Source organism: Diplotaxodon limnothrissa, linkage group LG14 (assembly GCF_057381915.1).
Source record: "Diplotaxodon limnothrissa isolate DT_005_m linkage group LG14, D_limnothrissa_male_GT1.1, whole genome shotgun sequence".
NCBI lineage: Eukaryota > Metazoa > Chordata > Actinopteri > Cichliformes > Cichlidae > Diplotaxodon > Diplotaxodon limnothrissa.
Window position 1 is genome coordinate 37134001 of NC_140609.1, and position 25357 is coordinate 37159357.

Genomic DNA, 25357 nt, shown 5'->3' on the forward strand with positions numbered 1-25357 from the left:
GGTGTGTGAATTTTACATTGTCTCACACTTCCCTCTACACACACAGACCCACACATACACATTTTTCAGATCCTGTTTGTTTGCAGTTGTCTGTTGTTAAGCTGCTGAGCCGCAGCCCCGGTGACTCCCATTAGACCTGCTGTAATGCTCATTTGACTTTAATAAGACTAATGCTGGTTCAACAGTGACCTCTAGGTCTCTCTCTCACACACAGGCACACGCACAGACCACCCAGTTAATCTGACTGAAAGGACGTGCTAATCTCTGACAACGCAGCAACAATACAACAAAATGAGAAAACAGAGGAAGCAAACAGGAACTTAAATAAACCACAGCACCGAAGGGAGCCTGGCTGTCAATATAACTGCGTCTCCATGGATACATAGCAAAGCTACAACCACCAACCTTTTTAAACACGGGACTGTTTTAAGCAGCAAATAGTCTGCATTTTAAATGATAAAGAAACCAAGATCCAAGTTTGTTTGTTTATTTAAATAAATAAATAAGTTTACACCCACAGTTGTCACTTGTAAGGTATAAGAAGAGAAAGTTAAGAGCAGAGAACAAACAGATGACGTAAATATAACGAAATGTTATGTGAACATATGACTGATTTTACTTCAAAAATAACACTATGATGCTAAACTTAGCCTCAGATGTGCATTCATCCTCACTTTACCTTTACCTTTAATTTTTAATCGTTTAAAAGTTAAAGACAAAAGATAAAGACACCAAATTTTAAAATACACATTATTGTCAATATTTTACCATTAATATTAATATTAGAGTTATATTTGACTAATTCATATTAGCTGAAAAAAGATAGATAGATAGATAGATAGATAGATAGGCAGTTCGTCTCTTCTGCAGATAGGTGGCTTTGTCCTGGGACAGGACGTCACAGTCGCGGTGTATGATGGGAAATTTGGGATCAGGTAAGCTTCTGCAAGTCGTTCAGCAGAGCGGACACAACAAACAGACAAATACCGGAAATCATGCGAGTTTACCTTCAAAATTAAAGCCTTTCTTTCATTATGGATTTCTCTTCCTAAAACGATTAATATTGGGGTTTTTAGAATCAGGGATCAGGGAATACAATTTCTTGATGTGCAATTTCTACAGTAATGTGGAGCCATAATACAGCTTCATTTGTCCATCGTACTGTGGAACCCTTGGGTCAAACACAGCATGTTATGTGTCTTTGCTTGTGCTGAGAAATGCCCATCATAAATGTGTTTTATGGAACATGATACCAAGGAACAGAAAGACAAATTATATTCTTCAGAATTGGCGAGCACCTTGTGCCAATTTAGTCTAACTGATTAATAACTTTACCTGAGGGAGAAATAAAATGCAAGCTGTGTTAAAAATAGTTGTGAGGAAAAATATTAATCCATCCATTCATCTAGTGACAGAATGCAGAAATCAAGCTCATCTGACAGGAATTCACTTTTCTCAGTGTTTCCAGTTACTTTTCTTCTTTCGATTGCTCCATTTATGACTCACTGTAGCGGATCATCTGTCTCGTTCTCACCCTATCACTAGCATCCTCTTCTGTCACATCAACATGACACACTCTGCATGTCCCTCCTCAATACCTTCTCTTTTCCTTCTGCCTGGCATCTCCATGTTCATCATCCTTTGTCCAACACATTGTTGAGGTATGCAGTCATTAATTATTTTATCACTAATAATTGCAGTTTAACATTCTTAAACTGAAAATAGATCCATTGATTAAGAATATATATGGATTAAACAACAATCATAGAAGTACAAGTGAAATCAAGAAGTACAGGGTCCCGTGTACAACATTTATTTTGAAGTCGATAAGCGGAAGTTCAGTTCTGCTAAAGCTAGCTTGATGCTATTGGCTGCGTAATGACAGGAGGAGGCGGCAGGTGAACGATTAACAGCGTTCACTTTTCTCCGTCCCGCCTCTTTAAAAATAAATAAACTGAAAATTACTGTGAGCGGAGATGTTCCGCAGTGACTGACGGGCTCCAGTTTACACATAAAAACCATTATTTCATTCAAACTGTGGATCAACACGAAAGCGCGCCGCGGGAGTTTGGACTTAGCAGGTAGGCTATAAATAACTGTCGGTTGTTGTGGATCTGAAATGAGGCGCAGCAGTCTGTGTGAGAGAGACATCTTTTGTTTTTGTTTTTTTATTGTGTTGTTGTGCAGGAAGATGTTTCTGTCTTGTAGCTGCAGCAGCCGGTGGTGTTTAGACTCAGTGGACACTTTTAAAACTGTTGACAAACACACAGCTGAAATGTGCTGTTGAAATGTGACGCAGCGCTGTTTGTGTCCAGCAGCATTGTATTATCACCAGCGTCCTTATAAAGGTTGGAAAAGACACTTAAATCCATCATGGCTGCTTGGACAGATGGCCAGACATCTAGTTATAAACACATGGGCGGATTATGAGATACTGGGGCCCTGGGCACAAACATGTCAGAGCCCCCCCAGAGGAACTGTCAGAGGAACTACAACCCCAGTGGCTGCCACTGTGGAGGGATAGGGTGGCACATAATACACACTGGTGCCCAATGAAAGGAGCCGCCAAAAGAAGAAGCAGCTCTTGTTTGTCCATGTAGAAGTGGATTTTCTGTCTTGTCAACTTGTTTCTATTATACATTTGTTTTTCTTAATCTTAAAAGTCTTAAAAGTGTGATCCTGTATTAATGCAGTTGATGGCATGACATGCAAAAAGAGGTGTTTAATAGTGACTAAAGTGACCTTCATGTTGTTTGTTTGCTTGTGAACCCTCGTATTTAGCTCCAGAGGCTCACTTCGCTTCTGTGTGTGCCCAGAAGAGATCAGAAAAGAGGAAACTGAAAGCTATGAGTTTTTCTTTGTGGTGAAGTTGCTGACAGCTGTGAATTGTGTTTCTGGGTTTTCTCCACAACATTCCTGTAGCGGAGTAGCCAAGTACTCCCTGACAGTGCTGAATTACAGTGTTCTTTACATTTTTAATCCACTTTACATTGAAAAAAGTGCATTCAGTGAAACCAATAAGAAATCTGCTTCTGTGTAGTTTTAGGTTGGAGTTACCTGTGAAAGGTAACTCTCCTCACACACTTTGCTTTGAGAATTAATCACATTTAATACTGTTTAAAACCAGCAAGCCTTAAAGTGGACCGAGTTAACACAGGATCTGCTTTTATTCAGTCTTACTGACCTTTCACTGAGAACGAGTAGGTCTTTGTGTGGACACAAAGACCTACTCTATTTACCTTTGTAATCAAATTCAAATTTTATTTGTCACACACACAACCATACACAGTATGACATGAGGTGAAATGCTTGGAGCTGTGCAATGCAATGCCCGACCATTAAATGACAGTGGTTTTACAGTATTTACAATTTACAGGTTATACAAAATTTACAGATTTAACTTAGAAATTTACAGTAAAAAATGTGCAAATAGCAGAAAGAGATTATAAATTATAGGAAGTGTGCATGAAGAAAAACCAGAGTGCGTGTGGTGATGTGATGTGTGTGGGAGAGTCCAGTCCTACACCTGGTTCAGGGCCCGAATAGCCTGGGGGAAGAAGCTCCTCCTCAAATTCAAATTCAAATTCAAATTTTATTTGTCACACACACACAACCATACACAGTATGACATGGGGGTGAAATGCTTGTAGCTGTACAATGCCCGACCATTAAATGACAGAAGAAAAGTTTTACAATATTTACAATTTACTACAAAAATTTACAAATTAACTTAGGAATTTACAGTAAAGAATGTGCAAATAGCAGAAGAGATTATAAAGATAAGGATTATAAATTATAGGAATTATAGGATTATAGGAAATGTGTGGTGGTGCGTGTGGTGACGTGTTTGGGAGAGTCCAGTCCTACACCTGGTTCAGGGCCCGAATAGCCTGGGGGAAGAAGCTCCTCCTCATTCTCTCTGTTTTGGTCTTAAGGGAGCGGAAGCGCTTCCCAGACCTCAACAGTGAGAAGAGTCCATTGTTGGGATGGGAGAGGTCCATCATAATCTTCCTAGCTTTGGACTTGCACCGCTTGGTGTAGATGGACAGCAGGTCAGGGAGCTCTGATTGAATGATGCGTTCGGCTGAGCGCACCACCCTTTGCAGATCTCGTCTGTCCTGCTTGGTGCTGTTCCCAAACCAGGTGCAGATGTTTGACGTCAGGACGCTCTCGATGGTGCAGGAGTAGAAGTTCTTGAGCACCTTCAGTGGCAGATGGAAGTCTCTAAGTCTTCTGAGGAAGAAGAGACGCTGACGGGCTTTCTTAACCAGGGTGTTGATGTGACAGGACCATGACAGGTCCTGAGCGATGTGGACACCCAGGTATCGGAAACTGTCCACTCTCTCCACTGGTGTGCCACTGATGATGAGGGGTTTGTAATTCCTCGCCTGCTTTGTAGTGAAGTCCACGATCAGCTCCTTAGTCTTGCTGACGTTTAGGAGGAGGTTATTCTCCTGGCACCAGGTCTCCAGGTTCCTAATCTCCTCCAGGTAGGCCGTCTCGATGTTGTCGGAGATCAGGCCCACAGCAGCAGTGTCGTCAGCAAACTTGACAATGGAGGTGGTGTCGGATGTGGCTACACAGTCATAAGTGTACAGTGAGTACAGCAGGGGGCTTAAAAATCATTCTCTCTGTTTTGGCTTTAAGGGAGCAGAAGTGCTTCCCAGACCTCAACAGTGAGAAGAGTCCATTGTTGGGATGGGAGAGGTCCATCATAATCTTCCTAGCTTTGGTCTTGCACCGCTTGGTGTAGATGGACAGCAGGTCAGGGAGTTCTGATTGAATGATGCGTTCGGCTGAGCGCACCACTCTTTGCAGATCTCGTCTGTACCTGCTGTATTTATGTCTAGTGGTCCCTCACTCAGCGTTATTGTGGTTTTAATTCTTTGACTAAATAGAGTCTAATATTTTGAGACTGTTTTCTATAAAATGACTATAGCAGAAACGATTTTGACTCAGGAATCTCAGCTAGAAGATGAAACACATGTCAACATGTAGGTATGAATGAGACCTACAGGGTGATGTGACCCTTGAAGTTTCCTGAAAAAGCAGCAGACATGGTCTTAATGAATCATCTATTGCACTATAAGTCAGATTCTGAGTGGTTGTTCCTGTTTCCGTTGGTCCCAAAGCTTGTTGCTGTAGTTCTGCCACAGCCCTCGCACTGAGGGACCCTTCAGCAGGCACGAGGCTGACTCATCAGAGAGTCACTCCCTTCATGGGGCTGGATTCAGATTAAACAAACATTATCAGAGTTTACTTTTGCTTGCATTTTTCACAGACCTTCCATGTAGTCTATTTATCCACCAGCTGTGTCACGTATACACTTCACCAACAGCACTTTTAAATTATGCTTTAAGCCACCTTTCATATTTTAGAAAATCCATCTGTGTTTACTATTGCACTGCTGCTTCTACTTCTAGTACTTCAGCGGCTTCAGTTACTGCTGCTGTCAGCTTCTGTTATCACTTTTACTCATAAATATTTCAGCTGCATGTAGCACTGATCCCCCTACAGCTCTCACTCTGCCGTTACTGCTAAATAAATGCATAATAAACTCCCACTGCAGATAATGCTGTAACGATGTGCTGTTCTCAGGTCGGTCGCAGTGAGAAAAGGAACCTCGGAGCAGCAGCCATGTTGTCGGGGGAGGAGATTCTGTGTAGCACGCAGCAGGTGATCGCAGGGCTGGAGGCGCTGAGAGGGGAGAACCGCAGCCTGCTGGAGAGCCTGCAGGAGGCGCTGGAGAGCCGGGCGGTGCCAGAGAGCAGCAGCGTTGAGCAGGAGAAGACCAGCATCATCCACCAGTCGCTGGAGAGGATAGAGCTGGGGCTGAGTGAGGCAAAGGTACCACCAGGAAATAAAGAAGCAAGCAGTCGCAATGAAATCTTGTGTCACACGTCTTTGTCTTCAAGCTTTTTTTTAAGGCTGAAATGGAAGAAAATAACATTCCCAGATAATTTAAAATTGAACTTCTTGTACTTTACATATTAAACAAAGTGATTTTTTTTTATGAAATAGTTTTGAGTTTACGTTTAGTTTTAATTATTTTAACTGACTGTGTTTTTATTTGAACAAACAAACGTGTTTAGCTTGCCAGGCGCAGTTATTTTGAAAAAGAAAAATTAATTTTGAGACTTGCATTTCTGTCATGAATGGTTGATGACAAACTTAAATGAACTGACACATAAAAATATCTGATGTCTGTCATTTTTTATTATTATTTTTTATTTATTTATTTTGTTGTTGTTGTTCCTGTTGGTGTCCCGAGACACTGATGACTGTTTTTCCTTTGATTTGTTTTGTCTGAAGCCGGGCTGTTGACAAGTTTTGAGCTCATTTACTGAAGCATAGTCGTTAAGTCACTGATCTCCCTTCATGGTGCACGCAGTCTTCTTTCTGTTGTTTCTGTTTCTGTTGGGTTTACATTTTTTTACATTGTCTTCAGGTGATGATGGCGTTGTCAGCTCACCTCGGTTCTCTGGAGGCAGAGAAACAAAAGCTACGAGCTCAGGTGAGTTTGTCGAAAAGACCTGTATACTTGTGTTGACACTCATCATAGGCTGCTTCATTTGGTCTCCCTTTTTAAATGTTTGTTAAAGCAAACATCTAACTTAGCATTCACCTGTCATGGAGGCAAATTCATATATCCGTCTTTAGATTCAAGATTTGAAGCATCATATGTCTCGCCGAAGAAGAAGACGTCCTCTTCACCAAAGAAACAAAATGCAAAGGAGGAAACGATGTCTTAATAAATTGTCTTCCTCTCCCTGCTCATCTCACTCAGGGCTGTAACACATGCGCATAAACATGCTAATCTAGTCCTAATTTAGTCAGCAGATTTGTCTTGTCAGACTCCTTTTACTCCCTCCACCACAGTAGTTAGAAAAGCATGCTTCACACCCGGCATTGACAGCTGAGGTAAACAGTGGACTGACAATCTGCCACAGAGGGGGAAAAACTGCAGTATGGGGTCACTTTGCTATCTGTAGAAAACTCGCTACAGATGAACAGCGGCAAGAGCTTTTGAAGTGACTTGGATGAAAACATAACTGCAAAATATTTAAATGGCACATATTAGTTTTTTGTTTCTTATGTATTGATTATTGTTGATATTTTTCAAATATGTTAAAATAGAAGGTGTACAAAAGCTTTTTTTTTTTGTAATGAAAACTGGTAGAAATATGCTGGCGGGATGTGGCTGAATGTAATGTTTTTGATCTCTCTTGGCTGACTAAAACATGTTTGTCCTACATCGGCCACCGTAGCTTAGATTAGCACTCGAAGCGCTAAGAAAACAGGATTCAATTGGCTGCAATCTGCATTCTCCTGATATCTACTGGTGAAAACGTTACACACTGTAACTTTAAGCATTTAGATATGGCAGTGTCTCCGTTTTTGTTGCATGGCTCCTTCATTCTCTTGCCTGTTTCCTTCCTCTTCTCTTTGTTATGTATCATCCTCGCTCTCATTTCTGCATCCTCCCTCTCAGGTTCGTCGTCTCTGTCAGGAGAACCAGTGGTTGAGGGATGAGCTGGCTGGCGCTCAGCAGCGGCTTCAGGACACGGAGCAGGAGGTGGTCACCCTCGAGGAGCAGAACAGACACCTGCAGTTCATGTCCTCCATACGCAAGTATGACCAGGATGAGCCGCCTCTGGTGAGGACAGAAAACATGCTAACCCACATATGTCTGCAGAAGAGTCTGTTGGTATTTACCAGCCAGCTGAGAGTTTGAGTAACAACAAACAACCTGCCCTTCAAGATGAGTAACAGGGAGAGTCAGCGCTTCGCTGTGTCAGCACAGGAATCTTAACCATGGTGTTTGTGTGTATATTCATCAAATTAATATGCTGAAAGTTTGTCTGCAGCTGGAGGTTTGGAGGACTTTACTAAAGCTGTTGTAATTATATACTGGGCAGAAGGACGTCATGTCCCATCTCAGCAAGTTTAGCAAGTTTTTGCTGATGTGTTGGCAAACTGTTTAAGCTCTAATGTCATAGAGCAACATTAGCATTCATTTGGATTCCAGCTGGTTTGCATCTGATGAATGCACCACCAGTTTTCACTCTCTCTGCTTTAGCTTCACTCAGCTGCCTTCCTGTCATTGCCAATTAGCGTGTAGGACAGTGTGCAGTTGCGGGTTTATCAGAGCTCGCTGACAAAAAGCAGCTACTGAAACGGATGAACCATATAGTCAACTTTTAAGCTTACCGTTAGTACTGCTGTCTTCTAAGTCGTGCTGTGTGTGTTTCTTATTTCAGGATGACAAAGACACTTCCTCCAACAAAGAGTCTCTGGATGACCTCTTTCCTGCTGAGGATGAGGAGCAGTCTTCGAGTGAGGCTCTTCTAGGCTTTGAAATGTGTTTTTATTATCGTTTTGAACACCTCCCTGTCTCCAAAATGACAAAACCCTTTTTTTGATAGATTTTTTTTGGATACAGAGGAGGTGTTGAGTAAATGCAAACTGTTTTTAATTTAAATTAGTCAATACATTGAGCGCCACTCTCATCGTGATTTAGTTTGAGTGCTTTGAGAAGTGTCAGCGTTGAAACTGGAGGCAGATACTGGTTTACATCTTCACTGGGCATAGATAAGCTCAAGGTGTAACTGTTGCTTCTAATCCTGATATCTGAGTAACTGCTGACACACAACAAACGCATTTTATCAGCTTACACATGAATTTAGAGCGCATGAAGGTGGAAGCATGAAAGCGATCTGTGAATCTCTGTAGTGTGAAATACGACGCCAGTCTGAAGTTATCTTTTAGGACAGCGGCTTCCTTTTAGAAAATGGTGAAACATGAGTACGCATCGCTACCTCCTTTGACTTTTGTTTTTTGACAGCGTTAAAGCCTGACAAAAACTTAAAGATATAAACTTTAGTGTTTTTAGAGGTTAGACGACTGCAGGTTGAGTGTGAGTGACCAGGGAGAAAAGATGAAATGGGAAAATTAAAAAATTTCGCCTGCATTTATTGTTACGCTTAAACTTTTCAATTATGATCAATTTTACTTAATTGCCTAAATAGCAGTGCAATTATGCAGCCAGTTTTCATGTAATACATCTTTATTTGGGCTTAACACCATCCATCCATTCGTCTAAAAAATAGTTTTCATCATACTTTATTTGTGAGACATACAGTATAGAAAACAGGTCAAATTAAATATTAGGTTCCACCCTGCCTTGTTTTTGGTCCTCTCTGTTAGACCTGTTAAAATGATCCAAAATGGAACTGGGCCCTTCTAAAGTCAGCATGGTCTTGCTTTTATTTGTTTGTTTGTCGTTTAGTGTCCCAGCCTCACCACAGCAGTGCAGCAGCTGCAGCCCAGCAGGGCGGCTACGAGATCCCCGCCCGCCTTCGAACGCTCCATAACCTGGTCATCCAGTACGCATCCCAGGGACGATATGAGGTCGCGGTACCGCTGTGCAAACAGGTGGGAGGGGCTTCCACTGTCCTAACTGTTGCTAACCAAAACAAATCGCCTGACAACCATTTAAAATGACCTCATCGTGTCTCCGCAGGCTTTGGAAGACCTGGAAAAGTCCTCTGGCCACACCCACCCAGACGTAGCCACCATGCTCAATATACTGGCGCTGGTGTACAGGTGATGTCAGTTAGCATTGCAAAAGCGTCTGTATTGGTATTTACAGCTACCGCGGTGGCACTATCAAAGCTGGGTTAACCATTCGAGGTCTTCCAGACGACTCAGAGTTCATGCTTTATTTGTTCCGGTCGAGTACGTCATGTGACTCACCTTCAGTTCAGAAATGTCCTCGCGGCTTTCGTCTCGTCTAACCCATCAGTGCCGTTTGTCTAGCTGGTGCACGTCGTTTCCTTCAGCTCTGCCGGCAGAATGATGCACTTTAAATGTTAAATGTCTTCAAATGTTAAAGACGTAATGATGCTGCAGATAAAGTGATTTATTATTCAGTTTTAGATGGGAAAAAAAATGGTTTGTTGTGCTTGTATCAGTTGAGGTAGGCGTATAAATGCTTTTCCTGCCCGGTTTGAGCCGAGCGTCCCGTGTAAGCAGTTGGTGTGCAGTAATTAAGCGGATCAGCTTCTCTGTCATCAGCATTATATTGCTCTGACTGGTTGTGGCTTTGACTCTGGCTTGTGATACCTGGCAAATTTGAGGTTTAATAAAAGTTTCTTGTAATAGATGATAGATTATCTGAAACTCTTAGGGAGGAAGTGTCCTTAACAAGCCAAACGCTTCTCACTGGGTGAACAGTGTGGTTTGTGTTGTTTCCCTGCAGAGATCAGAACAAATACAAAGAGGCCGCCAACCTGCTGAACGATGCTTTGGCCATCAGGGAGAAAACTCTTGGGATGGACCATCCGGCTGTAAGTTACTCGGCTGCACTGGAAGAAAACTTATAATGAGGCGGCTAAAACTGGTTTCAGCGTTCTCTTTCATCAGCGTAAACATGAAACATAAAACCTTGTGGGTTACAAGAATTTTGATCCTCATTTGTTGTTCGTTGCTTCCGACATGCCTGACCTGCAAATATTGGCTCCCTTTGTAGTCATTTCATGTGGTTTAGACTTTAGTGAGTGAGCTGGTGTGTATTTGTGTGTGTGCGTGCATGTGTGTATGCAGGTGGCAGCGACGCTCAACAACCTGGCAGTGCTTTATGGGAAAAGAGGAAAATACAAGGAAGCAGAGCCGCTTTGTAAAAGAGCTCTAGAGATCAGAGAGAAGGTAAGAAAACACCTTTGTATTACAACAGATATCCCAAATTCCTACTAATAACTCACTTTAACCTTAATCTGACCTAGATTATGGATGCCCGACTTATAACAGACTAAATGTTTTGCTAATTTACTTCCATCCATCCATTCTCTGCTGCTTATCCTTTTCAGGGTCATGAGGGGGTCTTAGGGTAAGAGGCAGGGTACACCCTGGACAGGTCACCAGTCTGTTGCAGGGCTAACACATAGACAACCATTCACACTCAGGTTAATTGGAAACTTTAAATTATCTGCATGTCTTTGGACTGTGGGAGGAAGCCGGAGTACCTGGAGAGAACCCACGCACAGGGAGAACACGCAAAGACCCCAGTCTGATGGTGGGATTGAACTCCGGAGGCAACAGTGCTAACCACTGTGCCACCGTGCTGCCCTTGCTAATTTACTTAAACATCTAAATATGTCCTCTATCTTTCGATGTCACAGAGCTGAGTGAGCAGGCATCCCCTGTATCACATACTGGAAGTGTTATGGAAAGAGTAACTGGTTGATCGTCCCTCACCGTGCACCTTTTTTTTTGTCGCCTCCTCAGGTTCTTGGTACAGATCATCCAGATGTGGCCAAACAGCTGAACAACCTGGCTCTGCTGTGTCAGAACCAGGGGAAGTACCAGGAAGTGGAGCAGTACTACGAGCGCGCTCTGCACATCTACCAGAGCAAGCTGGGACCAGACGACGCCAACGTGGCTAAAACCAAGAACAACCTGGTGAGAGGAAACCTCGTTGTCTGGATTACTGAGGCTGTTGTTATTTACGATATTATTATTTTTTTCAATCATCATTTAAAACCCCCCCCCCCCCCCCCCCCCCCTCTCCCTCTCCCTCAGGCATCATGTTATCTTAAGCAGGGGAAATACAGACAAGCTGAAGCTCTTTACAAAGAGATCCTGACTAGAGCGCATGAAAAGGAGTTTGGGTCTGTTGAAGGTACAAACAGATTACTTCATGTAACTGCTCATGTTTATGTAATTGTTCTCGTGACACGATGACATTTTAAGAGCGTGAGATAACCACAAGGGATCAGTTCCACCACTGAGTACTGAGAAAACTACCTAACGCTGGCATAACACATTCATTTTTATCATTTTAACATGAGCTGTGATTCATTCTGCTCAGTTTTAGCTTTCTGTGTTGTCTTTGTGTATTCATGTTGAATTTGGCTAATGTACCTTTTTTAATGTTTGCATGATTCGCATTCAAATATACCCTATATTTACCCTATAAGCCCCGGAGTTTGTCCTTAGGGGCTTCTCTGACAGCAGATACATGACACATAATAGCTTCTTTGCCTCATATACTATTTCATCATATAAGTCTCAGTCAGACTCTGTGGAAATCTGTCATTTTTGTAGTTTTATTTCAGCAGTTTTCATATTTTTTAAATGTAGGTCTGTCTCAGTCTTTCTGCAAAAACAGTTTTATTTAGATTTTTTTTGTATACTGTACAGTTTTATATTGTTCTTATCGTATTAATGTCCAACTGTGTCCAAAAAAAGAAAGAAACTTCAAATTTCAATGTAAACAATTGCTTGTTTTATGTCTGTTGTCCAGGTGACGGGCGTCCCAGCTGGTCCGGCGTGGTGGAGGACGGCGGGTCCACACAGGACGGACTTAAGCGCAGTGGCTCCTTCACCAAACTCAGAGAGTCGATCAGGCGAAGCAGCGAGAAACTGGTCCGAAAGCTGAAAGGAGTCGGAATGGAGGAAACAACCCCAAGGAATGCTGGGTAAATGCTCTGTAAACAAGGTGTTTTAGCTCCAGCTGAATGCTGAAAAGCCACCTGATGAACAGTTTGTTCTGCCCCGTTTTCAGGATGAAGAGGGCAAACTCTCTGAATGTTTTGAACGTTGGCGTCAGAGAAAGTCAGGATGGCAGCGAGGTGAGCAGACTGTTAACCACACAGTCTGAAAACCAGAAATCTGCAAGCATCTCATGCACATTTAAGATAAACGTCACCTCTTAAGATACATTTTGTGTTTTTTTTTGTTGATCAGTCGAGCCAGCTGACGGATACTCGAGGCCTGAGCTCCAGCACTCAGAGTCTGATGAGAAGAGGCTCACTCGGTGGGAACAGCTAACGCAAAAATAAGAATATCCCCTAAAAACGCAACACCTTTCAAAGATGACGATCGGTACAGAGCAGTGTGTTTAATCAGTGTGGGAACATCAGGCCTGAGTGGATTCATCATTTTTAGTCTTCAAGGAAAAAAAGATAATTGACTCGACTAAGATGCTTCCAAAAATCTGACTTTTAAAATTAGTTTGTTTCATTCTAAAAACGCACAATTTCAGTTTTTTCTTTTTTAAAAAAAAACAAAACAACAAAGCATAAATAGAGGGCTGGGTCATGTGATGAATTTTAACTTGACGTTATCGGAATTGCACTATGACATTTTCTTCCGGATCACTTGAAGTTTTAAATCCCGTCATTCCTGGTTTTAGGTTCAGTTCTATGATTTCCAGTTAACTTTTGATCTTGAACTCGTAGGACCTGGCGTCCACATATGTGGACATCACATTTTGGGTTGTCTAGACCACAATACAAAATTTTTCCCCAATCAGCTCAAATAGCAAACAGAAATTAAAAATGCATGCCATGAAAGAGTTCGCGTCTTAGCAGGTTAATTTTAAGTTGTGCTAAAATCACTTTAATCTAGTTTAAATGCATTTCCCCTGCAGACTGTGTTTTTACACAAACGTGACCACGTTACACTAAGGAAAGCGGCAATCTGTAGGTTAACATTTGAACTATGGGAAATTTTAAGACACTTCACTTGATGCTTTGATACTAAAGATCATATTTTTTAAATGGAGTTGTTTGTAATTTGAGAAGCAGTGCAGGGATGTAAAGTTCTTTACACAATTTTTAAAATGTAAAGTGTAATTTTACGTTCGAGGAAGATGATAAGCTATCAAAGTTTACACTGTTTAAAGTAAAAAAAAAAAAAAAAAAAAGGTACGTGTATTTTGCCTTTAAAATGTGCTGGTCATGTATAATTTATATTGTTAGACTGCTGCGTTATTGGACCAGAAGTCCTGCTCGGACATGATGAAAATAAGGAACAACTTTAAAAAAACAAAAACAAAAAACAAGTAGGAGCAGTTTCAGGATTCCAGCTGTTGGTTTGCACCTTGTGAAAACAAATTGTCTTTACAAAAGCAAATATTTGACTTTTTAACTTAGTACTTTTTACAGTCAGTACTTTTGCACATATGTACATAGGTAATATCTTCTAACTGCTTATGGATGTAAATCATTCTCTAAGGCTACGTTCACACTGCAGGCGAACGCGCATCAAATCCGATTTTTTTGACCCTCTGCGACCCATATCCGATCATGGTGTGACAGTGTGAACGGCACAAATCCGATATTTTCAAATCCGATCTGGGTCACTTTCGTATGTGGTACTGAATCCGATACATCTACATTATTATGTAAATAACAAAATAACTTAAAGCAAAAATTGGGAAACGTCAAGTCCGAAGTCTTTATATTAAGGGCCATCAGTCAAACAATATTGTTTGCTCTGGGTCTAAACAGAGCGCGTTGTGTGTGACGTCTTCTTTTGTGCATGCGGGTCGCTTTGAGCGTTCACACTAGAGCGCGTTTGCTGTTACATTTTATTTGTAGTGTGAACAAGCAGACAAAAAAAATCAGATTTGATCAAAAAATCGGAATTGAGCATTAAGACCTGCAGTGTGAACGTAGCCTATGTTCAGTATTTATTGATTATCCGTTTGTTGCATTTTGAATTTCAGATGTGTAAAAGTCTCCTTAGGTTTTTTGCTGTGTGCCCAAATGTCAGCTTTGGCCTGATAATATTAAACTGGTTTTGAGGTCGAGATGAAAGTCTTTACTGAAAGCCGCCGTGTAGATTTATACAATGTTTCCAAGGCAAAGCACAAGAACAAGTAGTAAAAATAGCAGCGGCGGTACAGCTTTGTAGCCAAGTTGAAAATGTTTCTGGCAAACATCACTGATGTCTAACCAGGAAAGTAATCAAATCATGAGACAACCAACAAGCAATGAGAGAGGACGGGTGGATCGCTCAGCAGCCGAGTGATACATAAATATGATGGTGCATTCGAGGCTTTCACTCTACGCTGGTAGAAGTAGCATTATCAACTACTGAGGTAGCCTACGTTTAGATATTGATGTATTCTTCTAATGTTACATCTATGCTTTTCACTGAAATGCCTGAAATCTACTACTACAAAAAGATTCAAATAATGTGGAATGTCATTCTACTTTCTGATATTTATTAGAGATATTTTTTTAAACTAGTTGAACTGAAGATTTGTTACAAAGAGCGTTGAATAACAAGTTTTACACAAACCCTAACACCTGAGAATTCTGATAATAGACTGAGTCCCTGAAAGCAGCATTACCACCTGATCCATGAAGATTTTCATTCCATGAGACTCCTCGTAGGAATCTTGTTTTGCATTTACAGTGGTAGAAGACAGCCACTGCAGTCTGTTTAAAGGGCTGAAGTCGCACCGTGTTAGCTGCTGTTAAACGACAGTCTGTTACAAGCTGAGTGAAGCACATGTAAGAATGTGGAAAAGATGAATATTTGTTTTATATTTGCAAATTTGAGCTGTAATAAATTAAACTAAGACACCGATAACCCTTGTATATGTGTGTTTTTTCAGGGTTTCATAAATTAAAGCCCTTTTTTGTCTAAATATTAAGATCAGCGAGTGATGGATGAACACTTTCGATTCAAACACTTCCCACAGAAGAAAAACACAAGTCAGCTGTTAAATACAAACATTTATATTCCAGCTTCCTGGTTGGAAAACAGTATAAAACAGCATTTATGTACAGCTGCAGTAGAAAAGGAACCTGACAGTATTCTTGTCTGTATGACAGACGCTGCACAGACACCAGTGTTAGTGTCACATCTCTGATGCAACACGCTGACCTACTGACACATTTCACCAATCAAAAGAAATTTAAAAAAAAACTAAATGAATTGAAACTTCTGCATCACGGTAATGCTGAAGACTGAAACACGCACATTTAGAACTTAGTCAGTGTATATTTGTCTTATTTCTAGTCAAAATTATCTCATTACACTTAAAATAAGACACAATCAGCTACAGGGCAACATTTCAGTAAGCTAAAGGAACTTGTTTCAAGACAGTGAATCTTGAAACTAGAGAAAAACTAGAGATTTTTCACTTGTTCCACTGGCAGATTTTTTTCACTTAATACAAGATATTTTAGCTTAAAATAAGTGAAAAAATCTGCCAGTGGAACAAGTGAAAAATCTCTAGTTTTTCTCTAGTTTCAAGATTCACTGTCTTGAAACAAGTTCCTTTAGCTTACTGAAATGTTGCCCTGTAGCTGATTGTGTCTTATTTTAAGTGTAATGAGATAATTTTGACTAGAAATAAGACAAATATACTTGGTAAGATTTTGAGTTTTTGCAGTGTGTTGCTGGATTTTCTGTAGCATGTGCGTCTGCAGAAGCAAAGGCTTCTTCCTTTGATTAATAAAGGGGAAAATAAGTTTCATGGCAGCAGTTTACTGCTCCGTACTTCAGTGAAAAGCTGAACAGAGTACTGAAATATGTACTTAAGTGGTTCAAAGGTCTGCAGATGGTCTACTCTGCAGACCGAGTGCAACCTTAAATACTGACTGACCCATGAGCGGCTTTGACTGAGGCTCACATCGTTGGTGTGGGAGCGGCTCTCCTGTCAGAAGTCATTACTGTCACCAGCAGAGCTGAAAATACTTTAAATACTTTTACAGTATTTTTACCACTTGGGGAAAAACAGACACTTAAAACATAATTCTGAGTTTTTCCTTCCTAAAGTTAAGGTGGACCTGCCCTTTTAGAGCCGACCCATATTTAACCCTAGTCTGGTGACAGCTGATGACTCGGTTTATGGTGCTGCTGTGGTGACAATGTCATACGGTTCGTGTCACCTTCAGGTCTGATGAGCAATCTGAGTGATTTTCTGCAGCATTTCCTCCGACTCCAGCTGCTCGAGAGTCAGCAGAGACAAACCCAACTGGTCCTCCTGGAGAGAAAGAGAGAAGCAAGCATGGCTGCCTGGTCAGCTGTTGTCCGGAAACGTCAGCGCTCATAAGAGCTGTGCAGCTCCGTGCAATTCAAACTGCTTTACAGCAGCATTTATTCATCTGATCAACAAAGTCAGGTGGCTCATGATCTCGATGGCAGTGGGTTGATTGTTCTGGTGCCAGAGTTGTGCCAGTAAACAATCACACCAACAACTCGTCAGACACTTTAAGATTAATTTGCTAGATTATAAAACTTTTCCCCATTTAAGGTATTAAATTATAACATTAAGTTTCATTTAGCTTCAGAAATGAAGCAGACTCTTAGACAAGAGGACAGATGTTTGAGCCAATCACGGGGAGAAGATCACTAAACCCACTGCTTTGCTCCTTTTAAAGCCAGTGAGTTGTCCTGTGTTTGTTTACTCGTTGCAGTGGTGCTTGTGATGCTTGGCCGGTTGTACCTGTCTGAAAGGCTGAGCCATCTGCCGCAGGAAGTGCTTGGAAAGCTGCACGGCCTCGTCCACAGTGAGGTTCAGACTGCCGTCGTTGATGTGCTCCTGAATCCAGCGGGGTAGCTTCCCACGTTTGTCTGCTCGTGCGTAACGCTGCAGAGCACAGAGGAGGTTAGTACAGGCTTCGCTCAGCTACTCCAGCGTCAAACTCGAAGGACTGCTGCTGTGAAGCAGAGTGTAGAAGCCTGGAGTACTGCGGCAGGATCAGACAAATATTCAGACACACCTTGTCAGCAAAAATCATGAGTCCATAGTCAGTTTTGCCTCGGATGGCTCTGCCTACGCACTGAGCCGCGTGGCGCATGGCGTCAAACGTCAGAAAGTCGTTCTCCCTGATCTGAAACTGATCCCGAAGGTACTCCAGCCGAGCCTGAGTCGAGTTACAGAGAGAGAAAAACCCTTAGGGAATCACAACAAAACTATCCAGACTGAGAAAAGGGAAAGAACACAAACTAAAATGTGTGGTTTTGTTACTCGTTTGATAATATAAATCCTTAAATAGCAAACATCACACAAAATATGAATAGATTTAACTTTCTGAGCTTTGACCCCACACAGAGGTGACTCTGACCTTTAGGATGCGGCTCTGCGTATAAACATACGGCACTCCAAACATGATGACAGCACGGCCATAATGGTGCACTGAACAGAAAACACAACGAGACTCCGAGTCAGCGACAAAGCGCACGTTTGCTTCACCTTATCGTCTCCAGCCACGCAGGACTCTTCTTCTGCTGTTTGCTTTAATTTGTCCTGCTGGAGCCGCACAGAGCAACTCGATGACTTACCGAAATCGATCCCTTCAGACACTTTTCCTCTGGCCACAGACAGGAGGATTGCTCCTCGGCCGTTCTCACACGCCTAAACAGCAGAGACAGAAAGGTCAAAGGTCAAAGTCTGGTACCAACACAAAAGACCTGAACATCTGTTTGTTTGTTCATGGCTCAATTTATGATTTTGGTCTCTTTGTTAGTTAAATACTACTACAATAATGGGTCTGACCTCTTGGTATTTCTCCAGGGCCATGCTCGTCTCTGCAGCATCCTGAGTCTCGATGAAGATCAGCTTGTTTCTCTGGATATTCTCCAGGATACCCTGCAAGCGAACGTGACCCCAGAAACAACAAAAACACACAAAATTAATTTACTGTTAATATATTAGTTACTAAACGGACTGGGATTAAATAAGAGAATGCTTCTTCCTGCTCATTTTTGAACATGTAAAGTTATCTACTGTGATTATTTTTCTCTTTATGTTTTATTTTGTTTGTGTTTTTTTCCTTCATTGTTCTATTTTTTTACATGTTTAAAATAAAACCACTTCACAGATTACAGAAAGATATGTCAGATTTCTACAGCTTCACAAAAGAAAAACGGCGGTTGTTTCAGTTACTCAGATGCTTGTGGATTACACACACTGACCTGTTCATACCAGGACGCCACGATGTTCTCCATGTAGACGTAGCTGGTGAAAAACGCCACAATCCCATCGGGAACGATCGCAGACATCTCCAGAAGCAGGTTACCATAATTCCGAATCACAGCTGGAGAAGCAAACATGAAAATTATCTCGTTACATGTTGATGAAAACACAGCGTTGTCATTTGTAGTTGTACGGCCTTTGATTTGAGAGGTCACGCTCAAATAGCACAAGTTATTTTTACTAACCGAAATCTTCTCTGGTCTCAAACTTGGAGCTCAGGGCCACCTGGTCGTTTCCTCTGCCAACAATCTGTGGAAGACAGAAACAAAGTGATGGAAATGTTTATGTTTCTCTCCTCTTTTTGTTCATGTCTCCAAGTTGGTGCTGCTTTTGTGACTCCACCCAGGACCACAGTTGGGTTTTTTTCATATTAAGTGTTGTTACAGACCAGAGGGCAGAGGCAGGTGCGCGCCAGTGTCATGGTGAAGGACGCCATGGTAACCGGGCGAAAGTCAAGGATGCGGGGATAGATGTCCAGGGGGGAAAGTGTCTGAAGAGAGGAGAAACATCAGGGGTAAGATGGTGAAATTAGATCAGGCTTTCATTTAGATCCTTCGAATCAGATCTTTCATTTCAAAGGCTTCAAAGAGGCGATGACCTGATGTCTGTTGACTCAGGAACAAACGAGGTGCTTCTAACGGCTTCACTTAGACGTTTAAAACTAAGAACAAGACACTGTAAGAAGGAATTCAGACTCCTGCACATGTAAGAAAAACTCAGCAGTCACACGTGTCGTTGAATAAACAGCAGGATTATATTTCAAGACATAACATGTTGAATGGAAGTTTTACAGTATTATGATGTTATTATCGGAGGTCTGCAGGGAAAAAAATGAAGCGAGAACTTCACCTAATTTTGTTTCAAAGAATAAAAAGGAAACTTGATTACTTCACTCACTGTGCGGACGTCACCAGATTGTTTTTGTACCTTTAATGAATAAAAAATGTAAATTAAATGTCACTGGACTGAAATGAGCAGGAAGTACGCACCCCTGAGGTGATGACGACTGACTGGAATCTTTGGAAAACTGGTTTGATGGCTATAGACGGGTCCATGCAGCTGAGAGGGGAACAGACAAACACACTGACCTGTGATACATAGATATCAACCTGGCATCTCCTTTTGTGTTAAAACGCTTTGTGTAAAAGAATGAAACTAAATGACAGTCACAGGTAATCTCCTCTGCAGACGGCAGCACATGAACTTGTTCAGAATTCATTGTGCAGCTCACCTGAAATGCAGCACGGGGTTGGCGATGGTCGGAGTTCTGTCTTCAAAGGGCTCGATGATGATGGTGAAGCCTTTTTAGACACAGAGAGATACTACAGATCATAATCCAACAGCATCTGCGTTTATTAATGCCACCGTGTTACTTGGAGTTGAACAGAGGCGGGACTTTTTACTACCTTGGCTGTAGGTGCTGACGAGAGTGGCGAAGTTCGAGATGAGAGTAACAGCTGAGAAGTCTGCGATGTCGGCGATCTCCAGAGTTCGAAGCAACGACTGCAACCGCTCTGCACAAAACCTGGAGATACAAGGAGGATGGATCGGTGATAAAGAGACGGGAAACAGAAACAACCAAGAGACTAAGCGAGGCTGTTCGCATTCGCAGAAAAGAAGCTGAAACTGACCTTAGAGGCTTGCGGTCGATGCAGACTTTTTCGAAAATGTCTTTAAGGAACTGCGGCGCACTCTCCTGTACGACGTGTTGGACCCTCAGACGAGACTTCAGATACTCCAGGAAGCGTCTCATGAAACCTACAAAGTGCTCGGCTGTACGAATAGAGCCAGGCACCGCCTCTGACAGAAAGAGAGGAGGATAGTTTGTGCTCATGTCTACAATAAGATTCGGCTCTTCATCTAAACCGTCCAGAAAGATTACAGTTCCAATGTTTGGAGTTTGATGCGGATGGAGGACTTAATAGAGACAACTTGAAATGCTTACTACCAAACTCTACTTCTAAACCAGCGCTTCAAAATTTACTCTGAGCTGAGAGAACAATTAAAGGAAAAACCTTGAAGGATTTCATCAGGCAACACCGGATTTGCGAGGTAGATGTCGGTTTCTCTCGCCACATTGGCTTCCTTCAGCCCCTCCACCAAGCGTCTGTACTCCTCCCTCAGCTTAGCAGCATCCGTCTCCTTTATCCTATAAACACAGGCAGATTACAGTAGCTTAGATTAATACTCATTCGTAAGATTTCCTTATTTTCTGTCTCTTTAATCTGTTCTGCAAAATTACAGCCAGTAAGAGGAGCAAAGACGTTCCAATTATTGGTGCAATCTTTCATTCGTTCAGGAAAACATGGATGCATTTCCATGTTGCAAGTGATGATGCAAGCATTACTTGTGTATGGTGTTCTGGAGAGTGTCCACGTTGGTCTGACAGCGGTCCAGCGTTCGCCTGGTGATATTTACGCTCATGGAGTCGATGCACACGTTGTCTGAGGAGAGAGTGAAAGAAAATATGAATTATTTTAAATAATTACTGTAAACAAATTCCTAAAATAGACAAATACATTCAGTTAAATGCACCGAATGTGCATATTAGACTCAGATTAATTGCTCACCGATATTATGAGCCTCATCAAATACCACTACAGATTTCTTTGCCAGCTCTTTAGACACCAGATCAGCTATCTTGGGGTCCAGCAGGTAGTGGTAGCTGTACACCACAATGTTGGCATGCAGGATCTGAGAGAAATCAAGAGGAAACAAGCTTCAAGATACAACATTAAACTCTGGATTATTCAGTAATGAGAAGCTGGCGTGTTATCATTTATTTTCCAATTAGAGCAGCCAGTGAGAAAAATGTTTTTCCTATAAAAGCATGCAAACAGCATTTTACATGTAATAAAACACTCAAAATCTCATTCATGTTCATACACATTACATGGTCACGGATTTGGCGTTTTCACAGTAACTCACTGAATAGCGAGCCAGATAGTAAGGACACCAGCCCTTCCTCCTGCCAAAGGCCTTGAGGTCATCAAGGTTGTAGATGCCAGCAGGAAGAGGCACCTGTCGGCCGACTGAATCGAACTCCTGCAACACAAACCAGGTTTTCCTGTTTCCCAGTTTTCAGGCATTGCAAACCTACACAGTTTGTATCTGAGACTCATAAAACTTTATCAGTTCCTGAGTTCATGTAGGCGACAGCCAGAAAGCAAAAACACTTTTCTAATCTGCATATCTGATGGTGTCGAGTAGTGGCTGGATTTAGATTTTCAGGCTGATTAAATGCTCCTAACTAATCATGTCGAGCCAGTACGTTGTAATCATCCAGCACAGAAATGAAAAGATTACTAAAGAATAGAAACCTGAACTTGTTTTTAAACTTTTAATCCATAAAGATCAAACCCCACCCGTTACGTTGAAGCCTGATGCTGTCATGTCATCAGCCATTACAAAAAACAAAACAAAAAATAACTTCTGCTTCTGCTGAAAAACACCATCTGATGTGAGTTCTTACCTCGTAGAAGCGACAGACGGGCACGTTGGGGTTGCTGTGATGTTGTGCGCGGACGTACGATGCTGTCAGACTGTGGCACTTCCCATCGACTTCCTTACCGAAGCGCAGAGAGCTCACCTGTGTGAAGACAAGCGTGTCGGTCACTTTTGAAAGGAGAAAGCTGAATCCTGAATCGCTCCTCTGGCTTTGTGGGATGCAGGTGTTCATACCTCAGGGTGGATGCAGAGGTTCTTCCTGGAGGAAAGAGCAAGAGCCAGGAAGTTGTTGCTCTCTCCTGTTTCTTTAGTGTAAAACTCCATCAGCTTCCTCAGCTCCTCCACAACCTCATCGGAAAGAATCAAACACAGTCTGAGACGTCGGGGCTTTGAAAGCTTCTTCTTGTTTAACTCAAAAAGAAAGTTACACAGTAGAAACACGCTTCACTGACGACTGATTTGACGTCCACTCACCTTCTCGATCTCTGGAACTGTTCTAGAGCAGTAAATTAACTTGGTGACCTCCAGAGGGAAAGCCTGAGAGAGAGAGAACATATTTACATGCTAATCTGCCACCAGCTGTTAGTATGAACCGTTTATGAGAGAGGCTGAACTCACCCTTTGGTAGGCCACAATGAGGGACAGTAGAGAGATGGTCTTCCCTGTTCCCGATGGCATCTCCAAGACTCCATGACCCTGAACAGGAACAGGTTCGGTTAACACAGAAAGCAGCAGCTGAAAGTAAACACTTTTAAACACGTGTGTGTGTTTGTGTGTCAGTGGACACACTGTACTTCCCTGAAGGAGCAACACAATACGACACGATGACACAAAAGGTAAAATCTGGACTAAACACTGTAACTTTAGGAATCATCTCTTCACCTCCAAGGAAGAAAAGGAGGAAAAAAGTAACTCAAATTTCAAAATACATACATGCATGACTGGAAGAAAAATGTGAACTTTTCTTTAACTGGAAACAGCAAAGAGCAGAAAATATGATCATCCTAAATAACTGAAATAACAACTGGATAAAAAAGATGACTCGTCTTCCATCTTCTTCAGACCAAAATGAATTTATCGCATCGCTTCCTCCTCTGTCCCCAACAGCAGCTGTACAGGCTTCATATATCACATGTCCTCCTTCACCACATCCATTTCTCTGAGTCCTTCCTCTTCTCTCCTGCCTGGCAGCTCCATCTTCAACACCCTCTGACCAATATATCCACCATCCCTCCTCTGCACACGTCCAAACCATCCCAGCCTCTCTAACTTTGTCTACAAACAATCTCAACCCTCTGATGTATTCAACTGTAATCTAACCAGCCTGGTCACTCACAATGAAAATCTCAACATCCTCAGTTCAGCCTCCTGTCTTTTTTACGGTGCCACCGTCTTCAAACCAAACATCATACCAAGTCTCACTACCATCTTGTAAACCATGCCTTTCACTCTTGCTGATATCATTCTGTCACAAAACACTCATCTCCATGCAATCCACCTCATCTCCACTGTTCATTACTCGCGTTCACACGTGTCATCCAACCCAGGGTATTTGTGTAGATAGGAGCACTGTGCATGAAAACCACACCTTCAGATTAACCTCTAACGCCACCCACCTTGGCATCCAGCGTCCTCTTCAGCTCCAGCATGTAGGAGTACTGCTCGGGGTAGATGTAGTCATAGGGAAAATACACCAGCAGACCCTCAATGTTGAGCCTGCAAGGAAACAGCAACGATGTTAACAGTGCACAGCAGCTGTACAGGCTTCATTCTGGACTATCTTTAAGCCAAGTATGTGTGAATGAGTGCGAGACATCTAAAATAAAAGTTAAAACAGTGATTTGGATAAACTAGAGCCACAAAACTCTGATTTTATGTGGACTTGGCTCAGGTATGTCGCAGTTGCTGGAAACGCGCTAACACTGAAAGCCCATGTTGTCTGTTTGTACTCAGTAAAACACTCACTTCATCTTCACAGCACGTTTAGCGGAAGCTCCTCTTCTTTTTACGTAACTTGTGTTATTTTAAAACAGTCATTAAAATTTGAATGTGCGCCAAAAACACAAAACAAAACGCCGCATTAGCAACGCCACAGCCTGCTACAGCATTTAATTCTTCTTCGTTTATCGTTTGAACGCTATCAGACGGATTACCGCCCCCTGTAGGCCAAAAGGAAAACTAAATACTCCTCTGTAATGCTTCGAAGTTACATTTAAAACCCGTTATTTAATCAGTTTATAGTTATTATCGCCTTTTATTTATTTTATTTATGTATTTACATTTAGATTTGACTACGACTACTTCAACTGGAAGTGTTAGCCTGCTGCTATCGACGCTAACTTTGACCACATGCGAGTCATAACAATTTCATTTCCGGTGAATAGTTTGAAAAAGAAACGCTAACATAAATGGTATACTGTGTTGCCAAACATCGACACAAACAGCTGTTACATCTTACTGTGTAGCTGTAAATGTGACTTTTCGGTCGTCTTGCTTGTTACGTTATAGTTGTAATTCACAGCTGTGCTTTCTCCATGCTTTCGTTCATTATTTGGGCTTCAGCGTCTACAGCAAAGGCATGCATGTGTTGGGTAATTTCATTATATTTTGTGTTATTTGGAATACCCTATTATATAACTTTATTTTCACAGGCTTTTCCGGAAGTAGTTCTAAGTCAGCTGCATTAATGAGATTTTAGTCATTTTAAAGAGTTGCCATTCCAAAGAATGACCACACGGGGGCAGCACATGGCAATAAAATCGCCCTTGTGCACACTAGAATCACTACAGTCCTTTCAAAATACTCCTATTGGGATGAGTTTTTCATCCGCTACCAAAACAAAGCAATCTGAATTCTCAGAATATATTAATAAATAATTTTAAATAGCCAGTCAACAAAATTACAGTCCTTTGTTGTTGTTTTTTGCTTTCCATGTTCTTCAGTTTCACACATATTAACATTTATTATACAGATTTACACTTTTACTGCACCTGCGCTGAATTGAAAACTAGTTTTTAGTGGTTTGAAATTTAATCTGAAAACTATTAAAAATGAATCTTTTTGTATTTTTTTTGTAGTTACATCACTGTGGTTCAGGTTTGGAAATCTTTATTCACCTCATCGCTGCAT

At 41.7% G+C, this 25357-nt stretch overlaps 2 protein-coding genes across 3 annotated transcripts; one reads left to right on the forward strand and one right to left on the reverse strand.

Annotated features, from left to right (window-relative positions):
- The first annotated feature begins 5637 nt into the window (after window positions 1-5637).
- On the forward strand, window positions 5638-12847 carry klc3 (kinesin light chain 3). Of its 2 annotated transcripts, none has more exons than XM_085370418.1 (13): window positions 5638-5847; window positions 6449-6514; window positions 7493-7657; window positions 8262-8337; window positions 9290-9435; window positions 9524-9606; window positions 10262-10349; window positions 10606-10707; window positions 11287-11460; window positions 11581-11731; window positions 12296-12479; window positions 12566-12632; window positions 12748-12847. In XM_085370418.1, exons 1-13 carry the CDS (start codon window positions 5638-5640, stop codon window positions 12829-12831), a joined length of 1596 nt encoding a protein of 531 aa, XP_085226544.1. In that variant the 3' UTR covers window positions 12832-12847. The 2 variants fall into 2 exon arrangements, with proteins under 2 accessions (XP_085226544.1, XP_085226545.1); XM_085370419.1 differs by having other exon boundaries at window positions 11581-11680; window positions 12305-12479.
- Window positions 12848-16105: 3258 nt separating this feature from the next.
- Window positions 16106-24337, reverse strand: ercc2 (excision repair cross-complementation group 2). Its single transcript, XM_085370417.1, has 23 exons — window positions 24194-24337; window positions 23845-23944; window positions 22847-22924; window positions 22703-22765; window positions 22463-22576; window positions 22254-22370; window positions 21710-21826; window positions 21352-21475; window positions 21129-21225; window positions 20797-20930; window positions 20413-20581; window positions 20188-20306; window positions 20013-20082; window positions 19771-19840; window positions 19170-19271; window positions 18967-19030; window positions 18721-18842; window positions 18302-18394; window positions 18088-18160; window positions 17871-17941; window positions 17526-17669; window positions 17249-17392; window positions 16106-16786 (listed from the first exon to the last, which is right to left on the reverse strand). Exons 1-23 carry the CDS (start codon window positions 24196-24198, stop codon window positions 16694-16696), a joined length of 2283 nt encoding a protein of 760 aa, XP_085226543.1. The 5' UTR covers window positions 24199-24337; the 3' UTR covers window positions 16106-16693.
- Between the last annotated feature and the right edge of the window lie 1020 nt (window positions 24338-25357).